Source organism: Theropithecus gelada, chromosome X (assembly GCF_003255815.1).
Source record: "Theropithecus gelada isolate Dixy chromosome X, Tgel_1.0, whole genome shotgun sequence".
NCBI classification, from domain to species: Eukaryota; Metazoa; Chordata; class Mammalia; order Primates; family Cercopithecidae; genus Theropithecus; species Theropithecus gelada.
In genome coordinates this window covers 53183914-53206398 of record NC_037689.1, presented here as the reverse complement: position 1 = coordinate 53206398, position 22485 = coordinate 53183914, and the positions used below count along the sequence as shown (strand labels likewise).

Below are 22485 nucleotides of genomic sequence, written 5' to 3'. Positions count from 1 at the left end.
TTAGTTACCTTTAACTTATCTCTCCAGATAGAATGGCTAGCAGACTCTTTTATCTTCTCAAAACATTTGTGTTTACAGTTCCCATGTTCTTTTCAAGGTTCTTGCTTCTAACTGTCAGTTTAGGCTTGTAGCCTCTTACTTCAGTTGCATTTTCTGGCCAAGATGCAATTAAGGAATATGGAGCTGATAATTATTTCCATAGTCATTTCCAATTTTTCTACTGCTGTATGTAAGACTTTGAGGAACACCTTTATGCGTAACATCTTTCTACATTTGATTCATATAAGTGGAATCACTGAGTCAAATGGTATTAATGTTTCTAAGCTTCTTGGAATGCACGGCCTGAAACTTTCTCAAAAGGTTGTAGCCATTTACACTCGCAATACTTCAAAGTGCCAGTCTAACCATGTCCTTCCCAGCATGGAGTATTATTTTTACTTTTGCTATTGTAACAAGGAAAATTAAACCATCTCATTGTTATTATTTGTGTATTTTTTATTTCCAGTGACCACAAATGTTTTCTTTTAAATATTTGCTGGGTGTTTTTCTTCTTTTTTTAGTAATGTGAAAACAAAACGAAGTTAACCAAACCCAACTCTTCCAAACCTTTCTGATATAATACACCCTTTTTTGTGTGTTATGTTGAGGGGCTCTAGTTGATAACAGCCTCCTGGTTACATAAATACTGTACAGTTTATTTTTCGGCTAAATAAGCCTTATCCCTTTATTCATCGTTAGTGGATCTATTATCTACCCATTAAATTAAATTTTATTCTCTATACGAACTCCTGTTTCTTCACATTTTTTTATATATGCAGAGCCCTACATTACAGTGGCTCTCCTAATAAAAGGCTATTCAGTTATTAATAGAAAAGATTGCTTCCTGCCTCTTGGATGAGGAAGACTCATGTATACCATAGATATAGTCAGTTTACATTCACAGTTTTCTGTGAGACATTGACTTTTTCCCCCCATAAATATGGAGTACTTAGAATGTTCAAAACCTTTCTCTGGGTAACAGAATGCACAGAAGTATAAGGCATGATCCTTGTTCATTGCCCAAGCTGGCATGACTCTGGACATGCAACGGACCTCATGATGTGATAGAAGTCCTTGCCTGTGAGAGTGAAGGAGATGGTACCAGGCCTAGTTGTGGCCAGTCAGTGGTGGAACACTTACATTATTCTAAGTTCTTTCTGTCTTTAGAACCCAAATGACAACCATGTTATTTTATTTTCTCTTATTGCTAGTGGTATAGTTTATTAATGCCAACACATATCCATTTTGCTTTTTAAGGTTACTTTAGATATCTTAGGTTGGAATGACTGAAGGCTTATACATTCAAATTTATACATAAAACACACACACATACATATATCTTATTGTTGCCTGTTATCTTTCTACCTGTCGTGTAAGAAATCCTTTGAAAAAAGCCTATGTCAGCTTCACAAAAGACCTTACTGTGTTTTGGGGAAATAAAATTGGGAAATAATAAAACAGTTAATAAATGTTACAAGACTCTGTACACCAACTTAAATGAGATTAAGGTCAAACGTATGGTACCTCATATAAGTAGAAAGAGCAGTATTAATTAGAATAATTACGGAGAGTTGTTTGCAGAGTGGAAAAAAACATTGTTCTAGGAAGGAATTTTGTAATACTTAGGTAAAGTGAAATGTAGGGCTAAGATATTCCAGATAGTGTAGCAGCATAAACAAAGGTATGAAAGACTGGCTTGTTTGCGCGTCAGTGAAGACATTGTTCTCTGAGAATCTACTCCAGAGTTGGTTTTTTTTTTTTTTTTTTTTTTTGGTTTTTGAGACAGGGTCTTACTTTGTCACCCAGGCTGGAGTGCAGTGGTGTGAACATGGCTCACTGCTGCCACAACCTCCTGGGCTCAAGTGATTCTGCTGCCTCAGCCCCCCAAGCAGCTGGGACTATAGGCACACACCACCATACCCGGCTAATTTTTGTATTTTTGGTAGATACAAGGTTTCGCCATGTTGTCCAGGCTGTTCTCAACTATTGAGCTCAAGCCATCTGCCCATCTCGGCTTCCTAAAGTGCTGGGATTACAAGAATGAGCCACACCGCGCCCGGCCACTCCAGATTTTTAAAAGGGAAATCTGATTCAGTGCCACTGCGGTGAACTAGGTGCCTTAAATTATAGAATGAGAAATTTACATTGCATTTGATTGGCAATGGGAAAAACATTGTGAAATCTTCAGAAGAGAGAGATAATGAAGTCCGTGTTCTGTGTTTTGGAATAGGAATTTGGTGGGTGGGTTTAAGGACAGTTAGAGAGGGGAGAGATTATTTTGTTTTGAGGTAATTGACATGGTGAGGGTCTTAGGATAGCAAAGTGGGAAGGAAAAGGGAACATGACTCCAGAGGTTTTTCTTACCAAGGTAGAATTTCCTGAATGTAATCACAGACTGGACAGATTTTAAAGAAAAAGGAAGAGCTATACGTCTTCAAAATTTGAAGGCGTGATGACACAGAGAATGGTGATACCATTGAAGAAAAGAGGAAATTGCAAACTGAGTGGAGCAACAGGGAATAGATATGAACAGGGAATAGATATGAATTTGATTGATTTATATACTTAGGGGTTTATTTATAATTTGTCTTCTTACAAAAATTTATTTTTGGTGGCTCATATGAATGTATGTGCTTCCATACCATAAGCATATATTTCTCATTAATCCTTTCAGAAACCCTGTAAAAGATATTTGTATCTCCATTGTGCAGATGAGGCTCAGAGAAAATAGGTAATTTTCTCACATTGCAAAGCAGGGATTTACATGTACTTTTAACTCCTAAACCAGTGATTTAGCCCCTGAGCTATACTTTGTTCCTGAGAGGTGACAGTGGCATTTTGAAGAGGAAATACTCTAAAGCCATTTGAAAAGGGGAACCGAAGAAAGAGCATGATAAAAATATTACTTGCATTTTTATTACACTTTATAACAAGAAGTACAGGGGGCAGAGAAAGGTTCCTGACTTTTACTGAGCAAGTATATATCCTAGATATATCTCCTCTTTGGAGCTTTTGAGATACACTATCTCATTTAGTTTTGCAACAGCCCTAGGAATAGGTATCATTACTGTTCCCTTTAAAAATGAAAAAAAAAAACAAAAAACAAAAAACAAATGAAGCTTAAGAAAGTTAAGGTTACTTGCCCAGGCTTACTAGGAGACTCTATAGTGATGAAGAGGAAGGGCTTTAGGGTCAAATGGATTTGAAGTCTACTTCTTAGGACTTTGGTTTCCTTATTTATAAAATGGGATTGAAATAATGATATCACAGTTGAAGGTAATTTTATGAGAATTTATGTTATTTATTGCAAACATAGGGTAAGCACCTAATAAATGATAACCATTATTACTGTTGTTTTACAGCAAAGTCATAAATACAGCCCATCAATTTTTCTTCTCTATCCACTAGTTTTTCCATTGTACAGCAGTACTCTCCTGAAAGACAGTGAGTGAAGCCAAGAATTTGGAAGAAATCACAGATAGAGAAATCTTGAAAAGAAGATAGATAGATTTAATACTCAGTCATTAAAAAAAAAGAGCACATGACTTTAAGAAATCAAACAATGTAATATAGTATTGAAAAGTAAGTCTCCAACCACTCTTGGTATCAATCCCGTAATTTTACTTCCTAGAGACAATTAACAGCGTAGTTTTTATGTTTGCTTCTGTAAATATTTTTGCATATACGAACATACACATAAAAATGCCCATTTTTGCACATTGACAGCATAATAGGCACAATGTTCTGTTCTTTGATGCTATTACCTTTTATGTAATTAACCTGGAGTTTTTCTTTCTCCTGTAGAGCAATAGACAGATTGTGAATGAAAACTTGCACTATGGAGAGTTATGTTAGTGTTTTAATAAGACAGGAACCCAGACATAAATGTAGGAAGTTTAACATCAGCATCTCGTGGCCTTTAAGTCAAATTGGACAGCCATTCAAAACTTTATAAATGCTAACTGCTTCTCCTGACTTCAGAAGCAAACAAAAAATCATTATTCAAATGGGAAATTAACATGATCATCAGAAGTACAGAAAGAATGTCCTTGTTTAAAGCCGGCACATCTAAGGGAGTGTCTGGGACCTGGTTTCTTAATTCAGGATGGAGCCTGCTGCTACTCTTTAAAAGAAATGTTCACATCCTTACTTCCTGACTTCCTTCTATAACACAGTCCGCTTCACAACACTATGACTTTATATGTCAGAGTGGGTTAGGAGGAGCTGAATCTTAAAAATTTAAAAAGATGCCAAAGTCTAGAAACCACTCTAACAGGGGAAAATTAGACCCTGCTTGCTTTTGGGAAAATTTGTTTTCCAGTCAGACACTTGTCAAGGTTAAAGAGATTCACTGGCCCTTGGTTTAATTGGGAGCAGTTGGGAGCCCTTAAGCTGAATGAGTAGACTGGAAGTCCCACTTAGAATGGGCCTTTATATTTTTGTTCTTGGTCAGGGAAGGGATATGCACTCGGGGAGAAAAAGACCTGGATTCTAGTTGGTGTTTTTCTCCTAGCTGACTAGGGAATTCAGGACAAGTTACTAAGAGCTTTCTAGTCCTTAGTTTTCTCATTCGGAAAATGAAAATTTAAAATTAGAGATTCTATTTCTAAGGCATCATATATTTTATTTTCTTAATAAAAGTAAAATTGTTAATAAAAAGTGTGTGTGTGTGTATATATATATATGTGTGTGTGTGTGTGTATATATATATTCCCTTAAAGAATACTCGTAAGAAAAAGGTAAAGTTAAAACTACCCAAATAATTTAATTCCTGGTTGCCCAGTAACCATTAAATTTCTCTGCAGTCAGGCAAGAACCACATTCCCGCCTTGAGACAAGATTTAGGCCTTTCCAAACTTACCCTCAGGCTCTGTTCCAAGTTTATTTGTAAGTTAGTTGCTTACAACTTGGAATAAAATGTGTTGTAAATGGTGGTTAGGTCCCTTAGTCACAGAATCTTAGTTAACCCTTAGAGTGCCTGATACACTGCACCATGTAAACAGAAAGCAGCTGTATGTTTCTATGGGAAAAAAAAACTTCTGTAGGAAAAATGGTAGAAACTCGTACTGCAGGTGTTGATTATTCAGCAAGCTTCTCTAGATAAGGAGGACTGGGAACTTCATCATTATTGGTCTGGTTACATTCCTGGTCACTCCCTCATCCCATTGACTGGTCAGTTTCCCTCCCTGTGGTCCTTGTGCAAGGGTTTCTGCCTCACCCCATCCCCTCTGCTTCTTGCCCTATATCATGGTTCTTCTGAGGGTACTACTGCCCGTTCACCCTTGTGCTAATTAGGATTGCGCACACACTGGGCAAGGAAAGACATTTCTTCTGTAGCAGAGAAGCAGGGAAGGCCATCAGAAGCTTTGAGTGTCAGAAAGATTTGGTCTTGAATGCAGGCCCTGGGATGCAACCGTAGGGAAGTTACCAAACATCTATGAGCCTCATCTTATCTTTAACGAAGCTGATGATACAGAACTCAGAGCCTTGTAAGAACTCAATGGTATCAGGTACATGCGACATTTGCCCTTGAGTGCTCACTGAACGTTGGTATTCCTTCTGTCATCGGCCCATCACTTCCATTTTTCTCTTTGGCTCTACAAGGAATACTTGGATACAAAAAGAGCCGAAGTAAGAGTCACCTATGTCTTAGGAAAAAAGGGCTACTTTAGGTTTATCCTCGAGTAGTTTTGTCCAGGATTCTGAGGAGAATAAAAGGTGGGTCAGATCCAGTGTGTTGAAAAGAAAGCTGAGGTGAGAAGTAAGAGAAACAGAGAGGCAGAGAAAGGGGGAATGAGTTCTGCTTGCTTTGAAATAGGAGGCAATCCAAAAGACAAAGAATCTCTGGTCATTGTCACTGAAAGGAGAAAGAAGGAAAACTCACTCCTGTGACTTCAGGGCCATCCATGAGGTGGGCAGAGGAACTCGGAGTCTGCCCGATTCTTGGATTGAACCCTCAAATTGGTAAAGCTTTATGTCAAGCAACTCCCAAATGCAACATAGTTTTGAGGTGATAAAGAAGAGTCTTCAAGGCTGGGCACAATTGCTCACGCCTGTAATCTCAGCACTTTGGGAGGCCAAGGCAGCCAGATCACTTGAGGTCAGGAGTTCGAGACCAGCCTGACCAGCATGGTGAAACCCCATCTCTACTAAAAATATGAAAATTAGCTGGGTGTGGTGGTGTGCACCTGTAATCCCAGCTACTTGGGAGGCTGAGGCACAAGAATCACTTGAACCCAGGAGGCAGAGGCTGCAGTGAGCCAAGATCACACCACTGCATTCCAGCCTGGGCGAGAGAGCAAGGCTCTGGCTCAAAAAATTAAAAAAAGAAAACAAAAGAATATTTTCCCGGGAGTACTGGTAATATTGTTTCTAGATTCAAATGTATTGTCCAGATACACAGAGGGTAAACAGGAACCCTTCAGGTATCCTTTATTAAAAGCACCTTAGTCTATGTCAGAGGGCCGGGCAGTCCATTATCTAATGAAAAGCTCCTACCATTGATTTATCATAACTGCAGCTGCCAAGTGATTGTTTTAAAAAAAGAATGATTTACATATTAGTGTCTTCAGCAGGGTCTCATCATTAGTATCTAATCTCCAGAAAAGTTAACACATAACAGTGAAAACATTCTCTGTCCCATGCTTCTGCATGCATGGGCAATTTGAGTCATATCACCTGTTCCCCTCTTCTGTTATATTAGAGTATACAAAAAGCAGAGATACGCATAGTTTACTATGGTCCTAGATCCTTAAATATCTTGAATTGTGTTCTATCTTGGACTAATTATTCATGCATAAAGATGCAACAGATTCTCTTCTTGCACCTCTCAAACAGCAACAACAAAAGCCAAACAACGTATCTTTCCTAATGAGGTGAAAGCATGTGTACAAGCCTAAGGCAGAAATGTTGCGAAAAAGTGTTTTGCAAGAAGGTCAATTTGCTTTTCCCATGGTAACTAAGGTTAGATTTCTACTGTGGTTCATTTTGGCAGCCTTTTTATTCATGATGATGATTAGAGGGCGTGGATATTGGGCGTGTATTGATGTTGGGGACCTGAGAAATGGAAAGAGGCAGATGGAAGCTGCAAATCATTTTCAATAAGAACCTAAAATTTTTACTGTTAGATAAAGGGTAGATAGGAATCTTAATTTGACTTTCAAAACATGTGATTAGTTGCAGTTACCAAAACTATTTTTTTAAATAACATTTATCTTAAGAGCTATAAACAGGATATTTTGCACTAGAGATGAAGTTATGAACATCTTGTTAACTCTAAAGAGTTAATGAAAAACTAGTTAATTATATGTGTTCATTTATAGGTTGACATGTGAATTTCCAGAGAAGTAACTTGTATGCTTTAAAATTCCAATCCTTATTTTACATCTGGGCAGAATCAGACTTGTGAACATCCTATTGAAAACAAACGGCTAAACACTTTGTGGACTTTGTCTAGAAGAGTGCCTTACCCATATAAGCCCTCTATTATAAAATTGTTTTAAACATTAAATTAGCTGTCAAGCTGTTCTGCATCAGTGGCACCACCTGGTAGCAAGGATGGAGAACTCTGCCACCCAAGACCTCTTTACTGCTAACTTCATTTCTCCACCCCAAGGAGGAATGCAGGGGTGGACAATGCTCCCTATTTAGTCCTTCTGCATTTTGTTGCTTACAGTTCGATTAACATGTCAGTTAGAGATGACTTTGGTTGCAGTTAATAAAATATCTGACCAATTGTATCTTAAACACATAGGAGTTGATATTTTTTGTATAACAAGAAATCTGGAGGCAGGTAGCTGAGAGCTATGGAAGAGTTCTGTGATGCCATCAGAGACCTGGGCCACGGTTTATTCTGCTGTACCATTTTTAATGAGTGACTTTTGTCCTGATGTTTCCAAGATGACTGTTGCTTCTCAGGCAGGAAGAAAGAGAAAGGACGTTCACCCTCAGAGTCTCTTTGTCTTTCCGTTTGGGGAGGGAAATCCTTTCTTGCAGATATCTTCTCAAGCATTGGCCAAAACTGTCCACACAGCTTCCCCTGGCTGGATTAGGGAATTGAGATCCTCCAGCCTTTGTAGTAGAGAAAGACCAAGGAGAAAGAATTTGGGAAGGGGTGTTGAGTGAACCAACATACGGTTATCTGCCACAATTAAATACAGCGGATTCACCTTCTAATAAGCATTCTTTTTAGACCATTTATTTGCTTTCTCCCTTTGTCCCAATTCCTTTATTCCTTAGGAAAGTCTTGATATCTGAGCTCCAGCTCAGGTTGTAAGGAGTAAGCAAAAATAATAATTCTAGTGATTCACCCATAGAAGTGGAAAATTATATTATTTGAAGAAAAATTAGATGTAAAGTTAATGTCATCAACAGCTTAAACCTGGTAAAAGCAAGGAAGTTCCTTTCATAATCTAATTTTATTCCAAATACATTTATTGAGCACCATCATTTATTGCCCTAGATGCCAAGGATAAGTGAGCACAACATCATCTCTTCAGAAGTCTGCATTTTTCTCATCCATTTTCCCTCAAGTATAAGAGTGAAAAAGCTATTTCTAATTAGTCACATCAATCATTTCTATCAGTATTGCTATAGATTTTATTTTTATTGTATATTGGGTATTTAAACTAACTTTAAGTCTTTGTGGGCTTAGAAATTACTGTTTCATAAATAACATGGCTTATATAGGAAATTTTTCAATGCCATTAACCTTAAAAATGTTCACTGGAATACTGCTTATATCATCTTGGAAACTACCTTTGCGGTTGACATATAAACTGCACGATGGTCTATTTTCATTATATGTTTGTGTATCTACATAAGCATGCTCATGATAATGATTGTCTACTTGATCAAACTTTAGTCAGACTCCTGAACCTTCTCCCAGGCCCACCTGTGCACTTCTTTGTAGAATCCAGCTGTAGCGAGAATCCTGCTATATCAGTTTAGCAAGAACCACCTCCCTCTTATATATCTGATCATTTTCCATATCTGATCAGGTTCATTCAGAGTTGAGCCCAGTTCTGTACTGAGGTCTCTTTCCCACTATTGCAATATTCCTGAATAAAATCTATTTTTACCACTTTACTGTCCATCTCTGGTTTTTCTTTGACAGTCACATAACCAGAGTTTTGTATGTGTATATTGCTTGACACATTACAAATACCCGGGATATGTATACTGATTTTTTACAGGGTGAATAATCTTTTTGTTTTCCCCAATATTTTAGAAACCTGAATCTTTAACCCCTGAGCTTAGTACACAGTTGGGCATATAATAGGTGCTTAAGTAAGTGTCAATTGATGATTTTAAATGCAGAAGTAGTTGTCACTTAATGAAATATAGTCAGGAGACTCATTATGGATTTTGGCCTGTCTTCCTATCTAAAAACAGATGTGTTTATACTGCAACAGTAAGTGTATTAAGGCAATGTTTTTGGCAGCACAATCATTTAGTTTGAATGCATTAGTAAGAGGTGGAGTCCAAAGAATTAATAGCTGGAAAGTTTTGGGAAAACCCAGTAACAACTGTTTCCATAGAGTAATTTGAGTGACAGCCAGGTAATAGCTACTTATTGGAGGGACTCCACGGTCAGAGCCTTGACAAGAACCTGAAAAAGAGTGTAACTGAAGGGTAAATGTAAAGCTTTTGGGAGAATAAGGGAGTGGTCAGGCTGAGGCAAAGATCTGAAAAGAAATGCCTCCTGGGGCCAAGCTGGTAATTTGAATGACTGAAGGTGACTGGGTGGGAACTGGGGCAACCTGAAAAGCTTCTGTTAGGGCTAACAGAGCCTCCATTGCAGCTGACTGTTCTATGAGAATGTGGGTCTCTTAATGTCAGGTCTTCAGGTTCTTCCAGAGAAGCAAGATAATGGGAAATCACCAGATTTTTAACTAATGGCATATCATTCAACAATTTCAAAAACCAGTATGTGAGCCCAAACCGGCCAACCAATCAAACACACACACACACACACACACACACACACACACACAAAGAGTCTGCAGACTAAATTCAACCAGTTTGTGACCTCTGCTCTGTGGTTACCAGAGAAGTAATTGAAATGGAGTTTTGGGAGAAAGATCATATGTTGAAATCTTGGGAGATAAGGGCAGATAAATAAGTAAGCCGAGACTGTACGGCCAAGGTAGAAAAGGTAGCACTTAGGAAAATTGAGTTAAGATTTTTAAAACAGGAAAGGGCAAAAGATAAGGTTAAAGCAGATGAGGAAATTTACTGTTATTTATTTTCATCATTAAAATACATTTTCCACAAATATTTCAGCTGTGTGAGAGAGTGATAAATTCAAAATAGGTAATGTCAACCATATTATGAAGAGTATGTTTTTACAATCCAAAAAAGCTAAGGCACAACATTAAAAAAAAAAAAAAAAACCTGTGAATTTGGCTTTACAATGGTATAAAAATTAAGTCACATCTGATCATTTTTAGTGTCTTTTATAACAAAGAGGAAAATTTAATTGAACTGGCTCTGCCCTGGAGAATCTGGGATGTGTGTTCACTTATGAAGACAGACTGTTAAGATTGGTTAATTAATGAGGTTGAGAATAGAGTTGAAGGAGATTGGGGTAAATTTATAAGTTTGTGTCATTCTGAGAGTTCTGTAAGTAGTTGAGTTACCCATGTTGTGACTGAGAAAAACGGGAGAGCAGCGACTGAAGGTTCTGAGCCAAAGAAAGAATAGTATTGTTTATTCCAGCAGTCAGAGTAGCCTGTGTGACTGTAAGTCACTTGTCAAGAGGGGGACTGCAAGGAAATTGATTTGATTTGGAGTAGTTGTAACTGCAGCATGAAGATGATGATACATAAGGATGATAATTGAGGACCAATTTAATGGCTGCATACCTTGCTGAAGTTGAAGTTCCTTCTGGAGATAAAGGTGGCAAATAAGAAAGTGCTTAGGTAGAAGAGCTTTTTTAAATGAGTTAACAGAAAACAACAGATTAAATATGGAATTGAGGAGTAGGAAATGAAGTTAAGGATTTACTTTCTTTCAGGATGTGGCGCTGGTACGTAATCCCTCTGTTTCCAGTGCCTTCTCCCACTTCCAAATTTCACTGCTCCTCATGCGCCCTGGTGTGTGGTGCAGCTTCGCGATTAAGCCTCCAGCCTTCTGTCAGGGTGAAGCAGCAGGTGGCTGAGATGCTTGGCTCCAAGTGGGGGAGGTGTTTAGAGCTCTAAAGACTTTCAACCAGTCCTTGTATTTTCAGCCACATTACAGTCTTCAGAGGAACCTGGAGCCTTTCATTTTTGAGACTTCTTAGCTACATAAATTGGCATGCTTCTTGTTAGTTCCTCCCACTCCCTGCCCCAATCTCCTTGTCTCCCCAACAGCATTAATGGAGCTTGGGATTTCTCTGGTATCCTAAGTTGCTTACCAGCAGGTCATTTTCTAAGTCACCAAAATACTGGAGCTCTGATCTGTTCTCGTCTCCTCTCCTGTTTTGTTAATTTTCTTTTGGGTAAATGCCATTTTTTATTCCTTTTCTATCATCCTAGTAGAGTTTCAGGGATAAAGAGAGACAGATGAGTCTGCTCCATCTGCTGTGTTTAACTAGAAGTCCCAACACCCAAAATCCTTCACATGACGTGCAGGGTTCTGCAGTGGGCCTCCCCCTGCCTACCTGTCAGGCCTTATCTGTGCCCACTCTTCCTCCTTCCTCTCGGAGATTTCAGCAATGTTGGCCTTCTAAGGATTCTTAAAGCCCCACATTCTTCTCTGCTTCACCTCAGAGCTTTTTTTAAAAAAAATTATTATAATTTTTTTTACATGTGCTGACCTGTTACCCTGCTGTGTTCTTACCTGGCAAGCTCCCATCATCCTTCAAGTCTTTGCTTCAATGTCACCTTCTCCAAGAAGCCTCTGACCTATGTTTCCCTGTGTATACAGTCTCATCACTTCCTGTGTGTTTCCTTCACCATTTTACCACAGTACATATGAATATTTGTTTGTTTGTTTGAGATGGAGGTTTGCTCTTGTTGCCCAGGCTAGAGTGCAACGGTGCAGTCTCGGCTCACTGCAGCCTCCACCTCCCAGGTTCAAGTGATTCTCCTGCCTCAGCCTCCCAAGTAGTAGCTGGGATTACAGGTGCCTGCGGCCACACCCAGCAAATTTTTTGTATTTTTAGTAGAGACGGGATTTCGCCATGTTGGCCAGGCTGCTCTCGAACTCCTGACCTCAGGTGATCTGCCTGCCTTGGCCTCCCAAAGGCTGGGATTACAGGCGTGAGCCACTGCGCCTGGCCTACATATGAATATTTGATTATTATCCATCTCCTTCTCTACACTGCAAACTCAATAAAGGCAGAGATTTATTTTGGTTACCAGTGTGTTCCATGTACTTGGCATGGTTCTTGGCTTATAGTACATGCTCAAGAAATATTGAAAGGATAGATGAAAAGATTATGGATAGATGAATGTGTTTTAAAAAGTTATAAAACAGTTCTGCCCAAAGAGTCTTTTAAAATCATTAGTATTATTTCAAATACATATTTAAATACACATATATGTTAGAAATAGATAAAATATGTATTTAAATATGTCATTTGTACTATTTTAAATGTATTTAAAATGATATATATTAAAATAATACTAATGATTTTTAAAAGATTAGGCAAAACTGCTTTGTAGCTTTTTAGAAGGCATTCATTTATCCTTATGGATCCATAATTATTATAGATTGTATATTTTATATATAATGAAAGTTACGGGAATTAGAGCTCCGATCCTTCCGCTCTTGAAGCTTGATGTAAAGGAACATGGCACAGCAGTGCCTATATGAGTCAGCCCTCCATTATCTGGGGGAGAATTCAGGCCCCAGAAATGGTACTTAAGATACACAGTTCTCCCCCAAAAAACTTTATATCGGCCGTTTGTTACAGAAACTAATTTCTCAACAAACCTTTTACCAGAGCAGCTAACAATGAGCAAAACTAATTTGAATTTCAACTCTGCCATTATTACAGTGTTGCTAAGAAGTAGTGAGATTCTGCTGAGGAAGGCCAAGCAAGAGGAGGGAGCCAGAAATGCCTTAAACAGTCCACAGCCAGGATTTTGTGCTATCTTTTATTTCACAGTTGAACTTCTCAATATTTTTTGGTTCATAACCTTTTTCTCTTTTCCTCAATTCTGAGTCTTCCACATTTGTCCCATAGTAGGTACTTTATTGCTTCTCTCCTTCTTTTTTTCCTCCCTGAGATGGAGTCTTGCTCTGTCACCGAGGCTGGAGTGCAGTGGTGCGATCTCAGCTCAGTACAACCTCCACCTCCTGGGTTCAAGCAATTATCCTGCTTCAGCCTCCTGAGTAGCTAGGATTACAGGTGTGCACCACCACGCCCGGCTAAATTTTTTGTATTTTTAGTAGAGACGGGGTTTCACCATGTTGACCAGGCTGGTCTCGAACTTCTGACCTCATGATCCACCCGCCTCGGCCTCCAAAAGCGCTGGGATTACAGGCATGAGGCACCGTACCTGGCCCTCTCCTTTATTTCTTAGAAGAATTTCAGAAAGTCATTGGTGACAAATAAGTAAAACCATTTCACATCTGGAAACATAACTTGATAGTAATTATAAATTCATAGACTGTACTTTCTGTACTCCATCCAAATATAAATGCATAATTCCTGTTTATCTGTGTGTAGGTTTATTTTCCCCCCCCATTTATGTAAAGCTCTATGTTGATGATGAGGTTTTTACGAGTTTAGATTTTAAGAGGCCTCAAATATATCTTAAAAAATTACAGACCAAGTATGATGTGTTAGTGTTCCTCTTCTCTCAGCTAATTCTTTAAAGATATGTTCCAGAATTCCTGGTCTGTTCTTGAAGAGCTCCCAATAATTCTAGACTTCTGAAGCCTGGATATTTTGGCTTAATTTGCTTTCAAGACAGACTTGATTTAAATTACTCAATTTATCTCAAGTCTCATTAAGATCCATGGTTCTTGTCTGTTCTAGTGAGTTTGAACTGGCAAGAATAATACTTGTCATGTGAAAAGTCCGTTAGAATCCTTTGGGGGAGTGAGACTGGAAAATTGGAGACATATTATTATATTTTAAAATATGCCACCTTTCTATAATAGGAGTATGTGGGGAGACTGCCTTGTTTTGGCTTCTTGGGAAAATTTGGAAAATTAGTAAAATAGGCAGGCAGTAGTAGTTTAATGCATATTGTATGCCAAACACTGAATTTAGAACAATACTCCCCCAAAAGCATATGTGCTCTAAATTTTATTTTTCACTTATCACCTGGGAGATTTGGATTACATTTCTTCTGGGAAATAGAGTTGGTATGAAGAAACAAAGACCACTATACCAATTTATCTTTTGGAATAATCATTAGCCATACAGCTCTTTCTACTCAGAAAGTTAATGAGGTCATTATTATTCTTTCTAGCTAATAGATAGGCATATTGAAACCTTAGGCCTTTCCAAAAAGTCTCCACAAGCCATTGGAAAGATAGACTAAAACACTCCTTGTTTTAAATTCTAGACCTCAGTTCAGTCAGAGATAGTAGGATTTTTATAGCATTATTAAAAGACAGAAACCAGCTATAAAATTGAAATGAAGGGACTTAATGTTTTCTTTCTGTAATATCTTTGGAATGCTTCCATGGCTTTAAAATGCTGATGTGTTTCTCGCTATTTTTTCAAAAGCATGTAACATGTAGATTTGTGACGCAAACTTGATCAGTTGTTCCTCTTTTCTGGTGAATTTTGACACCTGCTACTTTTACACAGAGTAAAAGTGAAAGTCATAAAACAGAAATACTTACCAAAGTCAAGAAAAATGCATAGAGTAAACAAAGGGCCAAGAGAAGCCTATTACTTGTTTCATGTTTCAAAATAAAAGATGCATGGGCTATCACTTCAGTAGTTGGAAATTCAACTTGAGAAGGTAGGTGGTTTGATGTTTGCCCTTGTTCCTTACATTTCTAGATTTCTCTATTTATAGGCTAGAACCAGCCCTAGATCAAATAATACAAGTTATGAAGAGAAATGTACAGTTCAGCATTTTTACCCTTCTGAAGTGCGCTTTCTCCCAGCTGCCATGGAAACATGGCGTAACTGGTTTCTTGGATAGTCTCACTCCTCTTGAGTTCCGGCTGAGAGAGCTAGTGAGCTCATTACAACTTGGATCAGAGTCCTGGAAAGTCAGCTCCCAGGGAAAGTGGAGGCCAGTCTCTCATGGGGCACGGGAATGGGGGGCTTCAGGTTTATTAAACTGCATACATACTTTCACTACACAGTCATCCCAACCTTTAGCTCAGGACAGTGTCACATTGTTCACAGCTGTATTGCATCTTGAGGTTTCTGTGTGCATCCTACACACTTTCATAAGGCAGGGACTTATCTCTTCCAGCTGTAAGCCAGAGGGAGTGGTGCTGCAGACGCCTAGCAACACATGCGGACTCAAACAACACAGGCAGTTAACTCTCTTGAGTAGTAGACTTTTAGGGCCCCAGAACTTCGTCGCAGTTCACTGACAGTTACCAGATGTACATTTGTATGGCTTCGGTAGCACTGTGATGGAAACTAAACATTTTCCCTGCTACTTTCTTCTGGTATGCCTGATTCACTGTTTGAGAATGGATTGGACTTTGGTGCATAGAAAACTGGTGGCAGAAGTCTTATTCACTGCAGTGGATTGGGGTAAGCTGAAAAGATGTCAGGGAGGATTAACTAGAGGCAGAATGTGTCATAGTTAGAAGCATTTAGAAGGAAGGAAAGTTTGAACTGCTTTAGGGAAACTGAGAGCACTGCTAGAGCAGGAACCTTCCAGATGCTTGTCTCTGATACTGTTCCACACTAATATTCATGCCCTGAAAGAATCAGATCATTCTTGCCTCTCCCACTTGGATCTCTGGCTACTGGAATTTGCCAATTCTTGATATGAACTCTAAGATTTGGATGGAGCTTGTGACCTCATTGAGACCATTTGTTCTGAATGCTGGATAGAACCAGGAAAATAGGAAAAGAGGGTAGAATTAGGGTCATAAGAGAGGAATTGTTCTATGAAAGAAGAAAGATGATAGGAAACTAGGCACATGAGTTAAGAGGCAATGGAGAAGGAGGATTAGAAAGGGAAAAAAGAAGAGAAACTTTGTACCAGTATCTTCTACAAGATGTTTGGCTGGCACAGAACTAACACTCAATACTTTTGTATAAGTAAAGGAATGAAAGAAAATTTGGGAGTGGATGCTTATCCCTTGGAAACTGCTACAGGCTGGTGTTAACGGGAAAGCAATCTGTATTTGACCAAAAGTGCATTTCCACGTCTCTACATTGCTTTTTATAAAGAGCCAAAGGGACTCAATTATGAGTGTGTGTAAGGGAACTCCACACTAGCAAGTATAGGAGAAATTCGATGGTACTGGTGAAGGATGTTGTACCAATCTGGAGGGGAGGACAGGAATTGGTTTCTCACGGATTAATGCCACAAGACAACTCATACCATGAGTTGGCTGAGACCACTTTAAAAAGTAAGCAATGATGACTGGGCAAAAGAGGCAAAGGAAGAACCACATCTTTTAGGGGAGAGAGAAAGAAGGACAATTAAAGGGACCCAACTAGATCAAGTTCTACTCACCAAAGGACAGTCTCCAGGCAAACGTTAATTATCTTCAAGAAGTAATCGGTATATATAGCGTTTCAAGATACTCCAACATGCTTTAAATTTATTGAATACCTTTTATTGGCGTTCATCATAAACAAGAGACTCACAGATATATCCCAGAGGGGAGATTTTGGTGTAATTGACTATAGTAGTTATTAAATAATCTATTAATAAAAGCCCACAAAATGGAAGATAGAAAAAAGACAACACAGGTTGGTATACAGAATTTATACTTGAAGTTTAACAACACAGAACAAGAAACTTTCTTAAAATATGCATTTAAATCATTTCCAGATGAATCACCAGAGGCTCTTAGTAAAATATTGATTCTGTTTCACAGATCTGGGTAGGGCCTGAGATTCTGCATTTCTCATAAGCTCCAAGCAGATACTGATGCTATTCTTCCTCAAATCACACTTTAACTAACAAGGACCCACATAGGTTCTCTGTAATAGGTGTTGGTAGTCATCCATGGTTAGATGTAGGTGAGGACTGCCCTCTTAACCACCTCTCGGCTGCCAGGTTATAATGAAAGCAAGTCTCAGAACAAGTTCTGTCACTTATGAGCATTTATTAGCCAGTGGGTACAAAACAATCTTACAGCCTATGCCAGAGACACAGTGAAGTCACAGTTCTGTCTTTTGGGGTGCTGGGTGTGAGAGGCTCACAGTCTGCAGAGACCACAGTCCTCTATTAGAGTGGTTCTCAAAGTGTGGTCCCTGGACCAGCAGCATCAGCATCACCTGGAAACTTGCTAGAAATTCAGATTCCCAGGCCCTCCCCAGATGTACTGAATTAGAAAATCTGGAGGTGGGGCCTGGGAAATCTGCATCTTTAAACTATCCACTCCAGGTGATTCTGATGTTTGCTCAAGTTTGAGAACCATTGTTCTAGCAGCAGGATTCCCTCAACTGTCTAATTGAATTCTGACAACTAAGAATCCAGTGAACCACAGCTGGACCTTTTGGAATTCAGCCTAGGGCACCATTTCTAAAGATGGAGAATGTACTGGATTCTTCTTAAACTCAATGTCAAGGCAGGGAATGTTTCTAAATGTTTTTCAACAATCCTAATATTTTACAAACCACTAATATCACTAACACAAGCCCGTCTAACATTAATTAGGATAATTAATGAAACCCCTGGTATAATAAGAGCTAAATATAACTGAATCATTTACAGTGGCTGCTTCTGGCTTGAGGCTTTTTGATTAATTTCTAGCCAACCACCCTTGGAGTTCATTCCTGATTAAGACAACTGACCACCTCTACAATGTAGCTTAAGCTAACACACACATACATCATAGCATACTGTTCATGTGAGTGTTTTTAAAGACTCTTAAAATTTACCTTTTGAGGGCATAATTTAAACACTACAACATGTTTCCATTTTAAGTGTACATGTTGGGTTTTGGCAAATACATACATACACTTGTGCAACCACCGTGCCAATCAAGATATAATATTTCGATCACCTAGAAAACACCCTTGTGTACCTTCGAGGTCAGTTGCCTACTCCCACCACACCCCAGGCTACCATCTGGCATAGTAGCTGAGTTTTGCCTGTTCTAGAAGTTGATATAAATGAAATCAAACAGTATGTACTGTTTTGTGCCTGGCTTCTTTTACCAGCTTAATGTTTTTCAGATCAGTTCACATTGTTGCATTATCAGTAGTTAGTTCCTTTTTATTGCACAGTAGTATCCCGTTGAATGACTTTACCACAATTTGTTTATCCATTACCTTATTGGTTGATTTCCAGTTTTTGACTATTATGAATAAAGCTACTATGGACATTCATGTACACATCTTTTGTGCACATACATTTTTATTCTGTACAAATATCGGGGGAAAGAATATTTGGGTCATAATATACATGTATGTTTAGTTTCATTAAAAAACTGCCTCACTGGTTTCCCAAAGTTGATGTACATTCCCAACAAGCAGTGTCTGAGAATTCCAGTCGCTCCATATCCTCACCAACATTTGGTATTCCAGTCTTTTAAACAAAATTGTATGCTGAATAGTTTAAATTATACACATCGTTTTCTTTCCCCTAGTTTAAATTCAGGCTTTTATGTTTGGTCTCTGCAATGGCCATAAAGCTGAAAATGTTGACCCAAGTGACTTGGATATGGATTGAATTATTGCCCTTTCCTAACACCTTGTTAGAATTGGTTTCGTAGGTGCCATTTGATTATGGCAGTTAGTCATGTATGTCAGTGTACTTTTTCTTTCTTTCTTTCTCTCGTTTATTGATTCATTCAGTTGGTCAATTGGCCCATGACCTGTATTAAAACAGCTTTTTCAGAGAGGAGTTGCATATTAAGTTGCTGGGAAAAATGACAGAAGTAGGTGACAGAGTTCTTGTCTTCAAGGAGCTTTTTGGAGCTGGGTTCCTGAAATAAATGTAGCCCAGTATCTATCAAGGCTTGTGCAGACTTGAGTAAGAACATCATCTAAATATAGCTTCCTGCTAGGTGACGTGAGTCAGGGCTTGATAGACCGGTGACTGCAGAAACCACAGTAACATATATTGTTGTTATTCTGTGCTGAACATTAGAATGATTGTACCTTAGAATATAGAGCCAAATGTTTATTTTAATCCTAATTATATTTTTAAATACATATCACACACATAGACACATATGTTGGATAAAAAATACCCAAAATGTTAACAGTGCCTATTTGAAAGGTTTATATAAACTTTTTTTTGTAGAGATGGGATCTCACTATGTTGCCCAAGCTAGTCTCAATCTCCTGGCCTCAAGCACTCCTCCCACCTTGGCCATTCAAAGTGTTGGGATTACAGGCATGAGCCACTGAGTCCAGCCAATTGTGCCTGTTTTTGAGTTTATGGGCTTGTGGATGATTTCTTTGATTTTATATATATATATATATGTATAAAATGTCTAAGTTACCCAAAGTGAGCATGTGTAACTTCTACACTCAGAAAAAATGTTATATTGCCACTTGATTGTTTAAGGTCTTAGAGCTATTTAAATAATGTATTGCTTGTTCTCTTTGATCTTGTGCAGCAAAAATTCACTACAGTAGATCCAGATTACTTTCCAGAAAAAAATAATGCCTGTCCATCTCTTTCCTCTTGGAAACAGGACTACATGAATGCCCTTCAGGCTATACCACTGTAGTCTTCACAGAACTTAGCCTTCCTGATTGTCAAAGGGCAAAAGGAATTATTTTTTCTTTTCCCACATTAACAGAATTTTCACCTCCGAAAGCTTGGTGCATACACACAATATTTCTTCTAGGCTATTTTTGTGGTGGTTGTAGTTACTGGCAAATCACTGTGGGGGGGTGGGGGGTTGTCTGTGTTTTCTGATGGAATAACAAATGATCTTTGTTTTCCCCCTTTTCAGCTGACCTGAATAATGTCAGGTTCTCAGCTTATAGGACTGCCATGAAACTCCGAAGACTGCAGAAGGCTCTCTGCTGTAAGTATTGGCCAGTACTTGAAGATCTTGATACTATGTCTTTGCTTAGAATAAAAAGTAGGTTGGGTACATTTTTACTTAGAGAGGGGAGAAATAGCTGTCACAATTCCTGTTACAACATAGAATTCATTCTTTAATGTATCCTTGGCCTAGAGTTTGCCTAGAATGTTTTGTTTTATTTTTAGAATCATTCCTGTCACCATTCGTCAGCTACTGATGTTGAATTAGGATATTGATAATTTTTATTTTCCAACTACTGGCATTGGCATCCATAATTACCTTTGTGAAACTTGCACTGTCTCTCCTTGTTCTACCTTTGTTTTTTTTTTTTTCTTTTTACAAAATGTACTTAGTATTAGAAGACTGTGACTATCTGATCCAAACCAAAGTTCATAGACGTGTGTGGTTTATTAGCTTGAATGCCAACGTGAAGATGAATGATGTGGTAGAGGAAAAATGACAGAATTGCTTTCCTCCTTTTTTATCATACATCTGTGGAAAAATCCTGAAGTGTTACACAGCTCTATCATGTCATCAGATAGTTTATGTATAACTCTACTATTGTCCGAGGGTCTGTATGCATTGATGACATGCCCATGAAACAGGCACAGTTTCCTTTTTTTTTTTTTTTTGAGTTGGAGTCTTGCTGTATTGCCCAGGCTGGAGTGCAGTGGAGTGGCGCAATGTGGGCTCACGGCAACCTCCACCTCCCGGGTTCAAGCGATTCTCCTGCCTCAGCCTCCCAAGTAGCTGGGATTACAGGCATGCACCACCATGCCTGGCTAATTTTTGTATTTTTTAGTAGAGACGAGGTTTCACCATGTTGGTCAGGCTGGTCTCAAAATCCTGACCTCAGGTGATTCACCTGCCTCAGCCTCCCAAAGTGCTGGGATTACAGGCATGAGCCATTGTGCCCGGCCCAACAGGCACAGTTTCTACTCTGATGGAACTTACAGTCTAACAAGGGATAACCAGGATGTTCATAAAATTTGTAGACTTTAGCAAATATATGTATAATGTATTAAGAATGTCTACAGTTGGTTAAAAAAGAAAAGTGATCTTGTCTCTATTTCCAAGACCATTTATTTCAATGTCATATATTTAGTTGTGCAACAGTGGGATAATGGGGCACTATGTGAACAGCTAACTGTGTGGAATGAGATTCAGAGAATGTTTGTTTGAAGAGGTGATGTCTAAGCTAGGTAAGTCTAGAAGAGTAAGCAGCTCTCCGTCTAGGAAAAGTGTTCTAGTCAGAAAGAAGAGCATGTACCGAAGGGCCCAGAGAAAGCGTGACACATTCAGGAACTGAAAATGTGTCAGTATGGCTAAAGCACAGAATTCCAGGGGAAAGATCTGTTGTGAAATAATAGGCTGGAGAGAGAAGCAGGAAGCAGATTGTGCAAGGTTTTTAAAACCCAAGTTAAGGAATTTAGAGGTCAGGAGATTTGACCTGGGAGTGATATAATTAGATTGTCGCTTAGAAAGATGATTCTTGCTGTGGAACAGAGTATGGATTGGTGTGCTGTGGGAGTGACAGGAGAGAAACCTGTTGCAGTAATCTAAACCAGCAATGTTGTGACTTGAATTAGCAGAGTAGTAATGGAGATAAGTGGAGAGAATTTAGAAATATTCAGGAAGTGGATTTGACAGGCCTCGATGATTCATTTGATGTGGTGCAGGGGTGTCCAATCTTTTGGCTTCTCCGGGCCACATTGGAAGAAGAAGAATTGTCTTGGGCCACGCATAAAATACACTAACACTAGCGGTAGCTGATGAGCTAAAAAAAAGAATATCGCAAAAAAAAAAAAAAAAAATCTCATAATGTTTTACTCATTCATTTGGGTCTCATTCAAAGCCATCCTGGGCCGCATGTGGCCCACGGGCCACAGGTTGGACAAGCTTGATGTGGTGGGTGAAAGGGAGTCAAGGAAGACACTTAGGTGCTTGGCTTGGAATATCAGGTGAATGGGGACTTGTCTGGTAAGGTTAGACACGGAGCTGTGGTGCTCAGGAGAAATATACAAACAATATTTAGGGATCATGAGCCTGTAGGTGCTGCTTGTAACCGTGGAGAGGATTGGATAGCTCCAGGAAAGTGTAGAGTGAGAAGGGAAGTTATTTAGGACACAGGATAAGCAACCTACAGAAGGGACTGCAAAGGAATGGCCAGCAGGAAAGAAGGAAAATTCCAAGAGGTTATGATGCCACATACTCCATGGGGAGAAAGAAAGAACCCATCACCAGGGTCAGATGTTGCTGGGATGTCAGGATAAAGTTGTGGAAAGTGCCCATTGGATTTAGCAACAGGAAGGTCCCTAGTAATTTTGGTGAGATTTTAGAGGCACAGTGGAAGTGGTGTGG

At 38.9% G+C, this 22485-nt stretch overlaps 1 protein-coding gene across 1 annotated transcript in view; it reads left to right on the top strand.

Annotated features, from left to right (window-relative positions):
* The window catches only part of DMD (dystrophin), a 2044437-nt gene that overhangs the window by 1920180 nt on the left and 101772 nt on the right, over positions 1 to 22485 (top strand). Inside the window, exon 63 of the mRNA XM_025371836.1 lies at positions 20050 to 20124. Within this exon, the coding sequence (XP_025227621.1) occupies positions 20050 to 20124 (75 nt within the window). The remainder of the gene's footprint in view (positions 1 to 20049; positions 20125 to 22485) is intronic.